The 18,269-nt window shown below is 36.3% G+C and overlaps 1 protein-coding gene across 3 annotated transcripts in view; it reads left to right on the top strand.

Moving 5' to 3' along the window:
- Positions 1-18,269, top strand: part of daam1a (dishevelled associated activator of morphogenesis 1a) — a 67,858-nt gene that overhangs the window by 31,277 nt on the left and 18,312 nt on the right. For all 3 annotated transcript variants that reach the window (XM_051134129.1, XM_051134130.1, XM_051134128.1), the window contains exons 2-12: positions 4,443-4,676; positions 8,470-8,559; positions 13,250-13,321; positions 13,714-13,808; positions 14,542-14,875; positions 15,109-15,219; positions 15,306-15,409; positions 15,500-15,566; positions 15,649-15,766; positions 17,005-17,143; positions 18,031-18,089. In XM_051134129.1, coding sequence (XP_050990086.1) covers positions 4,491-4,676; positions 8,470-8,559; positions 13,250-13,321; positions 13,714-13,808; positions 14,542-14,875; positions 15,109-15,219; positions 15,306-15,409; positions 15,500-15,566; positions 15,649-15,766; positions 17,005-17,143; positions 18,031-18,089 — 1,375 coding nt within the window. In that variant the 5' untranslated portion in view covers positions 4,443-4,490. The remainder of the gene's footprint in view (positions 1-4,442; positions 4,677-8,469; positions 8,560-13,249; positions 13,322-13,713; positions 13,809-14,541; positions 14,876-15,108; positions 15,220-15,305; positions 15,410-15,499; positions 15,567-15,648; positions 15,767-17,004; positions 17,144-18,030; positions 18,090-18,269) is intronic.

Here is an 18,269-nt window from a genome sequence, read left to right as displayed (position 1 = left end):
TAGCTTCCAGGCAATTCCAGTGCTTTGTTTGGACAAGATGTGGATTTGGATTACCCGTTTTTATTTTGACATTTGTCAGATAAGCTTTTGCATTGAATGCGGTATGAATAAAGAAAGAGAATATTTGCTTAGCGGTGTTTGTGGGTCATAGTTTGGACCAGACCTTGCGAACAAGGACATCCAGCAGCGGCACGATTGAAATTTGTCACTTGTGAATGATTTACTAGCATACTATGCACTTGAATTATTTACTTGAAAAAAAAGAAGTTACAAAAAATGAATTGTAAAATGTGACCTAGGTATGTTGCTGAGAACGTTTTCATTCTCAAAGCCTGCTGTCATGGTAAAAATGTTGTTGTCTTTTGTTTAAGTTGATCTAATAATAGATGTGGAATCCATTCTTATGGTGTGAAGTGTGTGGTCTCTGCCCACTGATCGTAGGACCAACAAACCAGGCCGGAGCTATTTCCACACCATGAAATAAACCCAGCGGTGAGAAAATTCCCAGCCTCGCTCAGGAGAACAGCTGTGTCTGCTCTGCTAGGTTATCGCTACTAAATAGTTACAGTGTGAGAATCGACATTCTCTTCCGTGTTGGGAAAAATCACACAAGGCCGTGTTAGTGTGAACATCAGATTGTTGACACGGCCGAGTGAATCATTCGTTTCAGCGCTCACAAAAAACACAGGAGAGTTTCCTCTGCAATTTTGCTTTCTCTTTGTCTTCCTTTTCTGTTTCCTTCCTTCCTTCCTTTCGTCTCTTTCAAATCTGGATGTGAGCCATCTACCATTGAATCTTGTTAGCGCTGAATGAGATTACTAAAAGTTGTATTTATACTAATTTAACAGCATTTTTCAGTAGCGTGACGGTGGGATGTTTTCTACTGTAGCTTTTCCAGTATCAAGCAGTTTTCTTCCATCAGACGTAGTGTAGCATGACAAGTTTATTTTTTTCTTTAAATCATAGTGTGTATGCACTCTTATTTCCTAATTAAACACACTCACATAGAATATCCTTTCTTGATTTAAAAAGCATTTGGAAAGCTAATTTTTTTTTTTTCTTTTTGTAAATCATTTTGAAGATTCCTTTCAAAAAGCTGTTCAAAAGAAATGATTCATTGATTCATTTGAATTATCAAAGTGTTCACAGATGTCCATGCATTGCATTTGTGTTGTAAATAAGCATTCAGTTAAATAATCTTGTGTATTATGTTAAATTCAGTTGTAAATTTGAATCCTTGGTTTTTTGAAAGCTTGGTTTTTTTTTTTTTTTTTTTTTTGTTTTTTTTTTTTTAAAGGTTTCTCCCTTCTTTGTCCTCATCATTTCCCGTCAATTCTCCACCATCTTCTAAATAAATCCGTTTTGTTTTTTCCGAATTCCGTTTTTTCCATTTAAATTTTTCTGGATTCCTTTTTTTTTCTGTTTTAATTTTACTTGACTTTGTTTGGTTAAACAAAAAATAATAGTCAAAAACCATGTTTAATTAATTGAAATCATAAAACCTACAAGATTTAACCGCAGTTTATGAAATCCATTTTTTTTTTTTTTTAATCCCAAATTTAGTTTTATTTTTTTCCAAATTCATTTATTTTTTCATTTTCATTTTTCTGGATTGGTTTTTTTTTTATTATTATTTTTATTTTATTTTACTAGACTTAACAAATTTTGGTTAAACAAATAAATAATAATTAAAAAGCATGTCTAATTGAAATCATGAAACTTACATGTTTTAATGGCAATTTATTAAAAGTTTAACAAGTACATTAAGGCCCTCTGAAATCCGTTTTATTTTTTCCCAAATTCTGTTTTATTTTTTCTGGATTCCGTTTATTTCCATTTTAATTTTTCTACTCTGTTTTAATAGTAAAATTTAAAAAATTCTAATTCATTGAAATCATGAAACTTACACAATTTAACAGCATTTTTTTTTGAAGTTTAACATTACATTAAACTTCAGTGTTTAACTTTACATTAAAAATTACATTTCGAAGACCCTATGAAATGTTTTCTTTTTCTTTTTTTCCTCAAACTCATATTTATTTGTTGCCAAATTCAGTGTTTTCCATCTGGATTCAATCTTTATAGTTTCATTAAAAATAATAGTAATAAATAATAAAAAAAACTTAGATTATTATTTTTTTTTTTCACAAATACTGTATTTCAGATTTTTCTGGTAAATGAATTCTGGTAAATATTTTCTTCCATGATACCATCCGTCTTTTCAGCATTGCAGTAATCATAGTGGCCTACATGTTAGTTTTTGATTCTGATGATTGCATGATTACATTGTGAAAAAAAGTGTAGTTTTAAATTGATGAAGTCATTTTCAGTATTCTTTTCATAGATGAGCTTCAGACAAACATTCAGAGGTCAAACCGTGTGTCAGATCGTGTTGGCCATCACCATTTAAGTCTGTGTTTGGGTATGATGACACTATAAACCTGCTCTGCAGGGTCAAGTACACTGAGCAGATTTTAACACAAACACACGTACTATAAACTCCAGCCTAATCCTGAAGCCATTTAAGCCTTTATGTCCCTGTTCCTCTAAAGGGAAACATCTGGTCACTTTGAGCTTCTGGGTCTGATCGTAAATTCAGAGAGAAGTTTATGTTTGACTTCTTTGGGGTCGTGATGGCCTTAGCGCTGGAGCTCGGGCTGGTGTACTCATTAAAACAGAACTGGATGAAGATAAAGTTAGGCAAGTTAACTTTCTCCGTGATTCCTAATATGGAGAAGGGAGAGATGAACACAGTTCAGTCTTCTGGGAGGTCAGGGCCAGATCCATTGTGTGAGGTCTAAGGATAAAGACTACAGACAGACATATAGGCCTATGTAAGTGTGTGTGTGTCTTTTGTTTTATGAAATCTGGGACATCTGGGGACGTAGATCAAAGTGATGTTGTGGCTGAGTAATAAGTAGTCATTTGGCAGACGCTTTTATTATGAAGAGACACGGATTACAAGGTGAGTCCCATGGAGTAACCTGGTGATTTTCTTGCAAACAATTAAATTTTAGTCAACATTTGCTCACCCTTAATGTTGCTCCACCAGTTAATTTAGTCAAAAAAGGATATAAACAGTGCCATGGTGGTTCAAGTTTTCTTATGCCATACGATAGCTTTGTGCGAAGAACATGCCATATATCTTGATGTGCAGAAGCTCAAATTTTACACTCGAGTCCGATCCTCACACATAGCTATCATATGGCTTTAAAGACCTGCAGTGCTGCATAACTTTTATGGTGCTTTTTGAGCTTCTCATGCCTTAATTTTGTTCACTGCATGTAAAGGAGCTATGTGAACATTTTTAAACAACTTCTTTCACAGTGGTTATAGCTCATGGATTGGCCTTTTTGGTGTTCAAACCAACCTTTTGGTTCTAATTCTAGATCTCTACACATTACACCGCCACATTATGTTTTTTTTTTGTAAAAAAACAAGAACTGTTGTTTACTCTTGAGAGTAAGAAGAAAAGTTCATTAGGTTCTAATATTAATGTTAGATTTTACTCATTTAGTTGCCTTAGCATTATGACCTTTTTTCAGTATTAAAATGCAATATTCCTTTGCAGTTGCCTTTCACTGATACCGATCCACTTAAATATTGAATGATATTACTTGTTATGCACATTATAAACAAAGTTTTGTTTTCTTTCTGTAAAGTAATTCACATATAAAAGTACTTAATAGTGTAATGTGATAGCTCATTGCTCTTATTGCTGTTTTATCTCCCTACATGATGCTTTGCATGTTGAATCATGCTGTTGGTTATTGCTGGAGTTTATGAGGCTTATGTGAGTGTTGTAATGGGTTATAAGATCATACGGTGCTGGCTTTATCAGTCTTCCTGCACAACACAAACTGTCAGTCCTACTTCTCATTTGTTGTATTAAATACAGTTTGTGGTCAGTAAATGTTTTGAGAATAAGTTTTTAATCCTTACTAATGCTGCATTTATTTGATAAATACAGTAGAGAACAATAATATTGTGAAATACTACAATTGTTTTTGATCAGCGTAATGCATACTTGTTGAATAAAAGTGTTCATTTCTTTAAAATATGAATAACCCAACACTTGAATGCTGTTGTAACTCTGTAAGTATAGTGATAGCCTTGATTAAGACCTTAATTACCAATACAGATATGTTGCATATAGCTACTGGTCTTCTGTGGGAGGTCCAATGTAACCTGTTAGTCAGGAGTATACTTAATACATTAACATTTTAGTTTGAATACATCACACATCTCATGTGACATATGGCTGCAAATAGCCCTGGGTGGCGGTATGATTTTCAGTCGTGTTGTCATGTTGTTTTGAGTTGTGTCCCAGCATAGCCATCCACATTTTTAGTAAGCTAAGAAATTATTAACCATGTTTTTTTTTAATTTGTTGCTTTGATATCACACCTCCTCATTTTCTCTCTTCTTTTTCTCTTTCACAGGGGGTCGTAGCTAAAGTGAAATACATTTGACCGGCTGGGCCTCTGGCCATGATGGCCCCACGTAAGCGAGGAGGGCGGGGCCTGTCTTTCCTCTGTTGCTGTCTAAAGAAAAGCGACCATCCTGAGATCACCTACCGCCTCCGCCATGACAGCAACTTTACACTGCAAACCATGGAGCCCACCCTGCCCATGCCCCCCACCGAGGAACTGGATGCCATGTTCACTGAACTGGTGGTATGTGTTGTACCATGACCTCCATGTGCTTTCTTTTGTTTACACTCTTTTGTTTTATTTATTTCCCAAACTCTTAACTGGATGGATGAATGGGTTAGGTGGATGGATGGATGCATGGATGGATAGGTAGATATGTAGATGGATGGGTAAGTAGATGGATAGGTAGATGCATTATTGGATGGATGGGTAGGTGGATAAATAAGTGGATGAAAAGATGGTAGATAAATGGATGGGTTGGTGGATAGATGGATATGAAGATAGATATGGGTAGAAATAGATGGCTGAGTGGGTGGATGAATAGATGGGTAGGCAGATGGTTAGATGGACGAATCGTAAGATGGATGGATGGTGCGTCAGTTGATAAAATACAAGGCTGAGTGGGTGGATTACTGGATGGGTAGGCAGTAAAATGGACAGTTAGTAGGATGGATGGGTGGAAGGGCAGATTGATAGGTAGATGGATCAATGGATGGGTAGGTGGATAAATCGGCAGGTGAAAGGATGGTAGATGGATGGGTGGATAAATGGATGAATGGTGCATCGGTTGATTGATGGATGGGTAGGTAAATAAATGGGTGGATGAAAGGATGGTAAGTGGATATATGGATGGGTTAGTGGATAGATGGATGGATGGATATGTAGAAAGATAGGTGGAGGAATAGATGGCTAAGTGGGTGGATGAAAGGATGAGTAGGCAGATGGTAAAATTGGTAGGATAGATGGGGGGGGGTAGATAATGGGTGGATGAAAAGATGGTAGGTGGATGGATTGCTATGTAGATAGGTGGAGGAATAGATCCTGAGTGGATGGATGGGTAGGCAGATGATTAGATGGATAGATGGTAGGATGGATCGATGGATGGATAGGTAGATAAAAAGGGTGGATGGAAGGATGGTAGGTGGATAGATGGATTGGATGATGGATGGATGGATATGTAGGTAGATAGGTGGAGGAATAGATGGGTAGGCAGATGGTAAAGTAGATTGATGGTAGGATGGGTAGACTGATGGATAGGTAGATTGATTAATGGATTGAGTAGGTAGATAAATAGGTGGATGAAAGGATGGTAGGTGGATGGATGGGTCGGTGGATGTATGGATGGATGGATGTATAGTTAGGTGGAGGAGTAGATGGCTGAGTGGGTGGATGAATGAATGTGTAGGCAGATCGCTAGATGGATGGATGGGTGGGTTGTAGATCGAAGGATAGGTAGATGGATTCATTGATGGATGGAATGGGTAAGTAAATTAATGGTGGATGGAAGGACAATAGGTGGATAGATGGATGGGCCGGTAGATGGTTGGAAATGTAGATAGATAGGTGGAGGAATAGATGGCTGAGTGGGATGGATGGTTAGGTAGATATGTAGGTGGGTGGATAGGTAGTTAGAGCACTCATTGTAGTTTAACTTTCTGTTGGTTTATATATTTTATTTAACTATTGAGGCCTGATACTGTAGATCTTTGTACACAAGCTACTTTGAAAGTCAAATCTGGTCTTTGGTTTTGTCAAACATTCATATAGGCATGCATGAGAAGGATAACTTATTAAAACACAGAGGAACTTGTCTTTGCATTCCATGATTTGTTTTTTACCATTGCATTTTTTGCTAAGACAGAACATACAGAGTTCATAAGCACGCAAGCCTGCATGGCCAAAAATCACAAATGGAGTCTGTTAAGTGGGTTCATTCACAATAATCCCATTGGAATAGTTCGAAAAATACTTGTTCTTCAGTTGAGCACTGCTTTGCTCTACCATTCCTCCATTTGTGGAGTGAATCAGTGCTTGTCTTGGACTCCGTAATATGGGGAATCCAAGCATTCTCTACTAATGGTCCAGTAAAGAGTACGTTAGACAATGCTTGTTCCCTCATTAGCTCTGCAGACTCCATTGAGTAGGAGAACGTCTGTATGTCTCATGCCCACCAGCGCGTGACCAGCAGGCATTTGGCACAGATGGGCTCATGGATGACTTGCATGCGCCAGACTCCGTTCCATACGCAGCCTGTCCCCTGCTGAGCCTTTGAGGACCCACAGTGAGCCACAACTGAGATGTCAGTCAGTGTCATGTTGACTTGATTTAACAGGAAAATGCTTCTAGCAGGCTTTTGATTATGTGCAGTTTTGAGGTGAGAAAGCAGTCATGAATTTGAAAGATAGCTGCTTCTATCTAAATGACTTTTAGTGAGTGTGAGACATAGCAGAACAAAATCTCAGGTTCAGGTTTTTCCTGCAAAGACATAAATGGGGAGAAAGTATGAGAGAACAGTCTGGACAAGATCAGATTTTGACCTGCTTCTGCAATAGATGTGGTGTCTGGATGTGATGTTCTCTCTCTGGAATCTCTGCTCAAATATACATGAGTACTTACGAGTTGGATTATACGATTTCCCTGTATTTTTCATTCTTTTTATCCTCATTATTTCCTTATGCAGCCTGTTAAAGCGGTCTCGGGACCTGCTCGTTGTATGTGTCTCTCACATGATGTTAATTAACTTGTGCCCGAACATCTGGACTGAATATGACCAACTCGGGCCAGAACTGCATCATGGGAATGCACGTAGGTCACAGGAGCGTACAGGCATTAATTGATGGTTTACATGACTAAATCTTTTCGTTGCCGTGAAGAAACAAGGACTCTGTATCTCACACAGAATTGTGGGAAATTAACCACCGCTTGAGGGTCAGCGATATCCAGAGGCTGATGTCAGACTTTAAGTCATGTTGGTTTTGTCAGGCTGACTGGATAGGATGTCTGTGTGTGTCATAGCCAAGTCTAATAGTATTATTTTATATATCATGTATATTCTTTTGCACAGTCAATGCAGTTTGTTGTTTATTTATCTGTTATTTATCATCCATCCATCCATCCATCCATCCATCCATCATTCTGTTCTTTCATTCTGTTGATCTATCGTTCTATTTATCTATCGTTCTGTCTGTCTGTCTATCTACCTATCGTTCTAGAGTTCTTTCTTTTTCTATCGTTCATCTATCATTTTATCATTCCATTCATCCATCCATCCATCCATCCATCCATCCATCATTCTGTTGTTCTTTCGTTCTGTCTATCTATCTGTCTATCTATCATCCATCCATCGTTCTGTTGTTTGGTTGTTCTTTCATTCTGTTGATCTATCTATCTATCTATCTATCTATCTATCTATCTATCTATCTATCTATCTATCTATCTATCTATCTATCTATCTATCTATCTATCTATCTATCTATCTATCTATCTATCATCCATCCATCCATCATTCTGTTGTTCGGTTGTTCTTTCATTCTGTTTATCTATCTATCTATCTATCTGTCTGTCTGTCTATCTGTCTATCTGTTGTTCTGTCGTTCTGTCATTCTATCTATCGTTCTGTTCTATCTATTGTTCATTTTATCATTCTGTATCTGTCTATCTATCTATCTATCTGTCTATCTGTCGTTCTTTCTATCGTTCTATCATTCTATCTATCGTTTTGTTGTTCTATCATTCAATTTATCTCTCTGTTGCTCTTCTATCTATTGTTCTGTCGTTCTATCTGTCTGTCTAAAAATTGTGCAGTCTTAGTTTGTAAGGAATTTATTACTTTTATGTATTTATTTAATACTTATTAAATTACCACAGTATTTATTACATTATATTGTTATATTATGCCAAATAAGCAAACCTATTAGAATGTGTCAAATTACAAAGTGTCAAATAAAAGGTGAAAAAGTGAAATATACAAAGGATTTGGATTTCAAATTATACAAAGTACACATTATTTAAAACCTGTCATCTCCTTCTCCCACAGGATGAGCTGGATCTCACAGAGAAACATAGAGAAGCCATGTTTGCCCTTCCTGCCGAGAAGAAATGGCAAATCTACTGTAGCAAGAAAAAGGTAAGAAATTGGTGCTGGACGAGACTGGGCAGGGACTCCCATTACAGATGCCTTTTCCATTTTCCGAAAGACCTGAACGTATGGCCTGGCATTGACCATGCATAGCAGTTTCCTAAAACAGCTCTGTTTCCTGCGGAGACGTTTCATCTGGCTTGACCGTAGAGTTTGAAACTGAACAGCTAAATGTATGAACACATCTCAGTTGTACTGTACATCCAAAAAAGGACCTAATGTAAACGCTGCTGCTCTAGCAAAGGCTTGGCTTCGGGACAGAGAAGTGGTGTTGAGTGCAAGGGTTTATTTTCACAGTACGTGTGATTTGGGTCTGAGGAGTGAGAGGTAACAGAACCCAGGCTGCCCTGACACACTCTGTAAACCCTCATTTATAGGAGGCCTTTACGCCAGTGGAACTAAAGAGCAAACCACACAGCAGTGGTCTGGGGTTTCTCTACAGCCGCTGGAGTGCATGACCAGTTACCTGGTCACGACTCACCAGGGGAGCGCTCTTCAGCTGCTGACCTATTGTCCTCTAAAACACTTAACAAATAATACTGTCAATCATTATGATGTTAGGAATGAAGCTTATTCTCATTCATATATTAAAGCAAACATTTATGTTAGTGTTCTGTATGACGGATCAAGGCTTTGTAAGATTATACGCTGGTAGAGATGAAATTTCAGTTCAAATTTTTATAGCTTATGTCTGGCTTAAAGGGATAGTTCACCCCAAAATTTAACTGGCATCATTTTTCTGGCATCATTCATGCATGCTCAGGTCCATCCAAACCTGTATGACTTTGGTTCTTCCATGGAACACAAAAGAAGATATTTAAAGTGCCATTTTAAAAAATAAAACTGTCATATAAAATTTTATTTTTAGTATTTTTGGCCATACAGTAAAAGTCAGTGGGGTTCAGATTTCAAAATGTGGGTTTTTGTGTTCTTCGGCAAAAACAGAGATGGACTCATCAGATTTAAAGGTTTTGTCTCGTCTTGTGGATTGACTGAAGCGTGTCACTGCCAAATCAAATATTTAATGCAACAAATAAACAATAATAACGGGACAAAAAAAATGTAAAAATGTAATTTACTTATTTCCCAATTCTGAGTTTTTTACTCACAAATCCGAGTGTCTATCTCAGAATTAGAAGATGTTAACGCGCAGGTTTATAGCGTTAACTTACACCATCCTGAAAAGAAAAGTCCTAATTTTGTAAGATGTAAACTCGCAAAAATTTAGCGAGCAAGAAAGTCAGATTTGTAAGATAAAAAGTTGCAATTACCCTTTTTTTTGTGTGATACAAGCTTCCATAATGTTCACTGTTTTATTTTATTTTATTTTATTATTTTATTTTTTATTTATTTTTTATTTTATTTTGTTTTACAAAAAATTTGCGACAAAGAGAGTCATATTTGTGAAAAGTTCCAATTACCTTTTTTTTTTATTCCATGATGGAACTTTTTATTTTTATTTTTATTTAATTGAATTGAATTTTATTTTATCTTATTTTATTTGCTAGTTTAAAGAAAAAGGTCAGAAAAAAAGTCAGAAGAGATACGAACTCAAAAAATTCTGAATTTTTCTCACAATTTTGAGTTTCCGTCTTGCAACTTTACATTCTTTTTTTTTTTTGAAATTGTGAGTTTAGATATTGAAATTGTGAGATATGAAGTTCTATGAAAAGATTCCAAATTGCAAAATGTTAACTTATAATTTTAAGTGTATAATTCACAATTGTGAGACATAAACTCACAACTCAGGGAAAAAATGTCAGAATTACAGGATGTTAACATTAAATTGTGAGATATAAATTCACAGTTCTGAGAAGAAAAGTCTTACATTTTTGAGATGTGAACATGAAAAAAATATAAGGAAAGTCAGATTTGTGAGATAAAGAGTTGCATTTATCTTTTTTATTTTTTTATTCTGTGGTGGAAACAAGCAGCCATAACTTTCACTGTATTTTATTTTATTTTATTTTTTTATTTTGGTTTACTTTATTTTATTTTACCTGTCTCAGAAAAACGACTGCTCTGCATTATCCCAGCTCAATAAAACACTGAATGCAGCGTGTCTGCCAACTACACCTGCAAGGCCTGAATCAAATCTCCTCCCAGTGGAGTTTTGGGGTCTGAGCAACATGTGGAACCAGCACCGTGCAATATAATGACTGTTAAAACTACCGTCAAGATGTTGAGGCCAAAGTACATGTGAATGTCTGGTATGAAGTATTTGTGTTCATAATACCCATAATGAGATCTTTCTCACCCTTCATTTTGGTTTCAAGCTATACTTTTATTAATCTCTAAACCCCTATGGTCCAAAATAGTTTGGTTAAATTGTATAATTGCAAAATGTGATTATAAAACAATGGGTGGACTTGTTAAATAAGATTCCTGGAAGCTTATCGGCTCATGTGGTGCGCGAAACCCCCAAAATAACCCCAATTCCCAATTCCAAACTAACCCTGGCCAGCACAAGTCAATCTTAGCCTGAAAGAGCAAGCAGCTGCTATATTTTAGACACTTGAGCATAGCACAAAACACTGTGGTATTGTTTCCCAACCCCAGGCTTTGTATTAAAAGCTTTAAAGAATCAGTTACTCTGGGAAAAGGCAGGTTTTGGACTGAATTGTAGCCTTTTAACACTCTGCCAGAGCATTTAACTCAACATTAGGAGTGGAGTACTGCCGAAGCTCAGTCTTGTGTCTGTTTTCAGGTAACAAGAAGCATCTCAAGCAAGGTGTTAGCTATGGACTCACAAACATAAAATCTTTTGGATTGTTGAATGCGATTTTGTGGGAATTGCAATGGTTAGATAAGCTGTTCTCACACATTGTGGCTGTGGAAGTGCTTGAGAAGCTGGCAGTACATAGAGATCTGTGTTGGTGTGGAGGACAGAGCAGTGATGTTTGTGTGTCAGACACTTGCAGTTCAAATCAGAATTGACCCAGTTTACTTTCTTGCTGTGAATCATTCATCAGCCTACGTGATTCTAATAACAATATGTATGATTTCATAATCTCTATCTATCTATCTATCTATCTGTCTGTCTGTCTGTCTGTCTGTCTGTCTGTCTGTCTGTCTGTCTGTCTGTCTGTCTGTCTGTCATTCTGTCTTTCTAACTATTGTTCTATTATTCTGTCTGTTGTTCTATCTATCTATCAAACGTTCTGACGTTCTGTCGTTTTTTCTATCATTCTAACTATCGTTCTGTTGTCTGTCTGTCTATCTGTCTATCTGTCTGTCTATCTGCCTATCGTTCTGTTTATCGTTCTATCTTTCTAACGATCGTTCTATTGTTCTGTCTGTCGTTCTATCTATCAATTGTTCTGTCGTTCTTTCTATCTATCATTCTAACTATCATTTTGTTGTTGTCTATCTATTTATCTGTCTGTCTATCTGCCGTTCTATCCATCTATCTATCTATCCGTCCGTCCGTCCGTCCATCTGTCCATCTGTCCATCTATCTATCGTTCTATTTATAATTCTATCTATCTTTCTAACTATCGTTCTGTTGTTCTGTCTGTCGTTCTATCTATCAATCGTTCTGTCTAACGTTCTATCGTTCTTTCTATTTATGATTCTAACTATCGTTCTGTTGTTTATCTATCTATCTATCTATCATTCTATCTTTCTATCGTTCTGTTGTTCTATCTCTCATTCTATCAATTGTTCTGTCTATCTTTCTGTCTGTCGTTCTTTCTATTTATGATTCTAACTATTGTTCTGTTTTTTATTTATCTGTCTATCTATGGTTCTATGGTTCTATCGTTCTATCTATCATTCTGTTGTTCTGTCTGTCATTCTATCTATCTATCGCTTTGTTTATCGTTCTATCTTTCTAACGATCGTTTTATTGTTCTGTCTGTCGTTCTATCTATCAATTGTTCTGTCGTTCTTTCTATCTATCATTCTAACTATCATTTTGTTGTTGTCTATCTATTTATCTGTCTGTCTATCTGTCTATCTGCCGTTCTATCCATCTATCTATCTATCCGTCCGTCCGTCTGTCCATCTGTCCATCTGTCTATTGTTCTATTTATAATTCTATCTATCTTTCTAACTATCGTTCTGTTGTTCTGTCTGTCGTTCTATCTATCAATCGTTCTGTCTAACGTTCTATCGTTCTTTCTATTTATGATTCTAACTATCGTTCGGTTGTTTATCTATCTATCTATCTATCGTTCTATCTTTCTATCGTTCTGTTGTTCTATCTGTCATTCTATCAATTGTTCTGTCTATCTTTCTGTCTGTCGTTCTTTCTATTTATGATTCTAACTATTGTTCTGTTTTTTATTTATCTATCTATGGTTCTATCGTTCTATCTATCATTCTGTTGTTCTGTCTGTCATTCTATCTATCTATCGTTTTGTTTATCGTTCTATCGTTCTTTCTATCATTCTATCATTCTGTTGTTCTATCTATCATTCTGTCTGTTGTTATGTGTATCTATCCTTCTTTTGTTCTATCATCGTTATATCATTCTGTCTGTCTGTCATTCTGTTGTTCTGTCTATCATCTATCTTTTGTTCTTTCTATCATTCTTTCTTTATTGCTGTATAGTATGCATTATTGCTGCATAGTTCTTTCTTTTTTTTCTTCTTTTTTTGTTGAAAATTTCAGTATTTATATAAATGTGTGTTTATATGGTTTCAGTATCCAGGCTAATCTTTAGTTTTTCCCATAGGAACAGGAAGAGAATAAGGGGGCGACCAGCTGGCCTGAATTCTACATAGATCAGATCAATTCTATGGCTGCTGTAAGTATGACTAACAAACTAGACGGCAAATAATGAACACTTCCCTGACCACACTCATTTCCGTCTTTGCCCTGAGGACATAAAATTCTCTGAGTCAAGAGGGAGTCATTAAACGCACATATGTTGCCCTTAAGGAAGTTGTTGGGGATGTAGGTGTTTATCGAATAGTAAACAACCATTAATATTTGATGGGGCAAAGAGCGCTGATACTCAGATAATTGGTGAAGCTATAAATTCATTCACATTGTAGCACACTTTTTTTTTTTGTATTACAGTTAAAACTTTTTTTATTTATATGCAATTAGTACTTTAACAATACTTTAACAAAACCCTAACCTGGCAGACTTTGGACAGTCCATTAATTATTTGCCTCTGTTAAATATCACCACCAGAGGAAGTCCCTGCTGGCCCTGGAGAAGGAGGATGAGGAAGAGAGGAATAAAACCATAGAGAGTTTGAAAACTGCTCTCCGCACACAGCCCATGAGGTACTGCCTTTAACGCTCACACACACACTAAGGGTCATTTAATGACATTATAATTCTCTTTAATTACTCTGATTAAGCACTTTGTTTTACACATGGCTGTGTGCAAATGGAGCGTCTCTCTTTTACTTAAGTGCTTCATTAAATTGTGCATACGGTACTTTGTCTTTGCAGACTTTTAGATCAAATGCTTAATTCATGTGCTGAGAGTGATTCGGTTTTGCTCTCCTAATGTAGGAATCTCACCAAAAAAATTATGCACCAAAATCAATAAGAAAAAAATGAGTATGTTTTGAAGAAAAAAGACCATTTCAGGAATATAAAAAAAATAAATCTAATATATAAATGTGAACTATTTGTCATCCCAATACTAAAATTAGTAAATGCTTTCAATGATTTGAAAATAAATGAAATGATTTTGGGCTGCTTTTAAGTGCATTTTATTGAATTATGTTAATGTTATTGAATTATGTTAACGTTATTGTAAAATAACGTGCATTTAAAGGCACTGTGACAGCTGCTAAAATGTTTAAAAATTTGTATCGCTGTCCCCAGAATCCATTTACAATGCCAACGACTTAATTTTGCTTGGCCCATCATGGTGGTTAAGGCCTCAGTGATTTTTCTCATGCAACCGTCTCTGAAGCAACAACAGAAAATGCACTTATAATTCAGGACATTAAGTTTAAATTTTCCATGTGTTTTCCTACCTGGGTCTTTTCATCTGCTCCTCAAGGTTTGTGACACGCTTTATAGACCTCGATGGACTGACGTGCATCTTGAACTTCCTGAAAACGATGGACTACGAGACCACCGAATCTCAGATCCACACCTCGCTAATCGGCTGCATTAAAGCCCTGATGAACAACTCTCAGGGACGTGCCAATGTACTCGCGCATTCAGAAAGCATCAACATTATCGCTCAGAGCTTGGCCACCGAGAACATTAAGACCAAAGTGGCCGTTCTGGAGATCATGGGTGCTGTTTGCCTGGTGCCCGGAGGGCACAAGAAAATTTTGGAAGCCATGTTGCACTATCAAAAGTTCGCCTGCGAACGGACGCGATTTCAGGTAGGGCGGAAAATTCAAGGCTTGGTGGTTTCCCTCATTCTGTAAACCTGAATCGTTCATAAAACCAGTTGTTCATAAATCGCTCCTGTAAATCTAACGCAACGATTTGCACAGAAATTCGTTCTGCTTTTGTTTCACAAATAAGGCCACTGAGACTTGTGAATGAAATATTAAGAGGTCTTTCGCCTTTGTCGTCCTCATTCTTTCTCCCCATCTTCTCGGTTTTCACGTAGACCCTTCTAAATGACTTGGACAGGAGTACGGGCCGCTACAGAGATGAGGTGAACCTCAAGACGGCAATCATGTCCTTCATCAACGCGGTCCTCAGTCAAGGAGCAGGGGAGGTAAGCGCTACTTTCTCTACATCTGCATCTCATTAGATTCAAATCATCCAAGAGTTTCTCCATGACTTCCAACGTTTCATTTACAGACCAGTTTGGAGTTCAGAATTCATTTGCGGTATGAATTTCTAATGCTGGGCATCCAACCAGTGATTGATAAATTACGGTCCCATGAAAACTCCACGTTAGATCGGTAAGTGCTGTATTTTGAGACACATCATCCCCAAGTACTTGGCCGGGTTTTGTCGAGCTTAACATGCAGTAGTCTTTTATTACTTTTCAGGCATTTGGACTTCTTTGAGATGCTGCGAAATGAAGATGAATTAGCCCTCGCTAAGCGGTTTGAAAATGTACGCTCTCTGTCTTAATTTGCCTCTAAATACAGGCGCTTGTTTTTCAGTAGTCATTTCATTGTCTCTTTGTTTGGTGCAGGTTCATATAGACACTAAAAGTGCTACTCAGGTGTTTGATCTCATCCGGAAGAGGATAAACCACACGGACGCCTTCCCACACTTTATGTCCGTCTTACAGCACTGTCTTCATATGCCTTGTGAGTGATGTCACTTCCTCTGAGCCCTCCATAACAATGTAAACAAATAGACACATAGAATCATAATATTACTTCTTCATAACTAGTGCCACAGAAGAATACAAAACAATACCATGGTATATAGCATTTGTCCAACACGGCACTATAGTAATGCCTTGTGTTTTTGGACATGTATCCACCTTATTTTTCAGTGCGTAAGTAAACTGTTTTCTAGTAATGTATTTGACTTCTGGATCATAAGCTGTCATAGGAATATAACGAGAAGAATAACAAAGTGCAGTAAACAGTAAAACTGTTTGCACTACAAATCATGGTGTTCATAATTAAGATAATACATTAAAATAATATTGTAAGACACACCAATTTGCAATATCAAGCAGCAAAACAAGCCGGTTCGTACAGCTAAAAACTGGCGGATGGACACGGATGAGCCCGGAAGGCAGACACATTAAATTTACAAATGTGTCTCTTACAGGGAAAATAAGGTGGATATTGTTTTTTTTACCTGGTGTACTGTGGTAATACCTTTTTTTAAAAGTCTATTTTAGTTTAGTTTAGTTTAGTTTAGTTTAGTTTATTTACTTTGTAGCGGATACCATTTTTAGTGAAAAAGTAATTGTTTTTTTGTGAATTTTAGTCAGCATTAAATTTCATTCAAGTTTGATGTCAATAAAATATTTTTTATTATACTATATTATATTATATTATATTATATTATATATTAATTATATTAATTATATTATATTATATTATTAAAGGAATTTCACAAGAATGCATTAAACTGATGACATTAAGTTTCAAATAAATGCTGTCTTTTTAACTTTTTTATTCATACAAGAATCCTGGAAAAATCTGTTTCTACGAAGATATTAAAAAGTACAACTATTTTCAGCATGATAAAAATAAGAAGTATTTTTGGAGCAAAACCAACATATAATAATTATTTCTGAAGGGTCATGTGACACTATAGACTGAAGTAATGATGCTGAAAATTCAGCTTTGCATCAGAGGAATGAATAAAATTTTAAAATATGCTAAAATAAAAGTAATATTGAAATAATAATATTTCACAATATTACAGTTTTTGCTGCATTTTTGAATCAAATAATTACAGCTTTGGTGAGCATAAGAGACTTTTTGACCCCAAAACTTTAAGTGGTAGTGTGTATATATATATATATTTATATATATATATATATGCTTGGAAGTGTTGATCATCTTCTTTGCTCTTTCCTCAGACAAAAGAAATGGAAATACTGTGCAGTACTGGCTCCTCCTTGACCGAATTGTCCAGCAGATTGTTCTACAGAATGACAAAGGTCATGACCCGGATGTGGCTCCCCTTGAGAACTTCGATGTGAAGAACGTGGTGCGAATGTGAGTGCGATATAGTCCCAGACTTTGTCCAGCATGTATTGTAACACAAGTGTCCCCTGCTGTCCTCGTTTTTTCTCATTTGTTAATATCCTGATTTTTTTTAATACTCTCAAAAACTGCCTGTCATATAAGTTTTTGATTTAAGTAATTTAAACATAATCCAAATCCATAATCCAGACCCAAAATAATTTTTAAACAAGTTAACCAATTCACCTGTATCTAATCACATTTTAGAAAAGCGCCAGGTCTCAGATTTTGGTGTTTCATGTTTATAAACCAAGACTCACCCAGAATATGATTAAACGTGACAATTGCAGAACTGTGTGTACAGACTAAAATGTTGCTTCCTTTTGGTGGGACAAGAGTTAAAATAAACACATCTTTGTGTCATCTTTCTGCATGGGATTAATTAGAAGAGAGACACAACTTCACTGTAGTTCAAACAAGTCGAAAGCTGAGAGACGGTCTGGGATAGTTTCAGTCAAATAAAAACAAATATGCAGAATGCATATGGAAAACATTTGGTGGTTTGATCAAATGTTACAGAGCTGAAGTTTGACTCTCGGTTTTAAGGCGACAGGGGCATCTCTGATCGCTTAACATTTCTCACCGAGGTTCCTTGGTTTCCTGCTGGCCCTACCCGAATAATATGAAGTCATCTTTCTGCTTTTTTATGAATTATGAATGCCAAGTTTTGTGGTTTACAGACACGTAGAAAATGATAGTTCACCCGAAAATGAAAATTGTGATCTTTTATTCTCTCTCATGTTGTTTCAAAACTGACTTTCTTTTGTGGAACACAAATTTCTCCTTTTGTTTTCTGTAGAAAAATATATGTTTGTAATAATATGAAGTGACATGTAATGATACTGTTTCTTAATTTACAGGTTGGTAAACGAGAACGAAGTGAAACAATGGAAAGAGCAAGCGGAAAAAATGAGAAAAGGTACATGACCCTATGAGCCGAATATTGATTTAAGTGACTGTTTACTCTCAAGAGGCCTTGAATGTGTTTACATGTGCCTTCATCAGCATGGGAATCAGCGATGACAGTGCTGATGCTGTCAAATACTGAAGCGTTTGTGCATTTTGATTGCAACTTTTTTCTCGGTTTTCTCTGGCTTGA

Source organism: Labeo rohita, chromosome 17 (genome assembly GCF_022985175.1).
Source record: "Labeo rohita strain BAU-BD-2019 chromosome 17, IGBB_LRoh.1.0, whole genome shotgun sequence".
Lineage (NCBI taxonomy): Eukaryota > Metazoa > Chordata > Actinopteri > Cypriniformes > Cyprinidae > Labeo > Labeo rohita.
The sequence above is the reverse complement of the archived record's forward strand: the minus strand, read 5'-3'. Positions and strand labels throughout refer to the sequence as shown.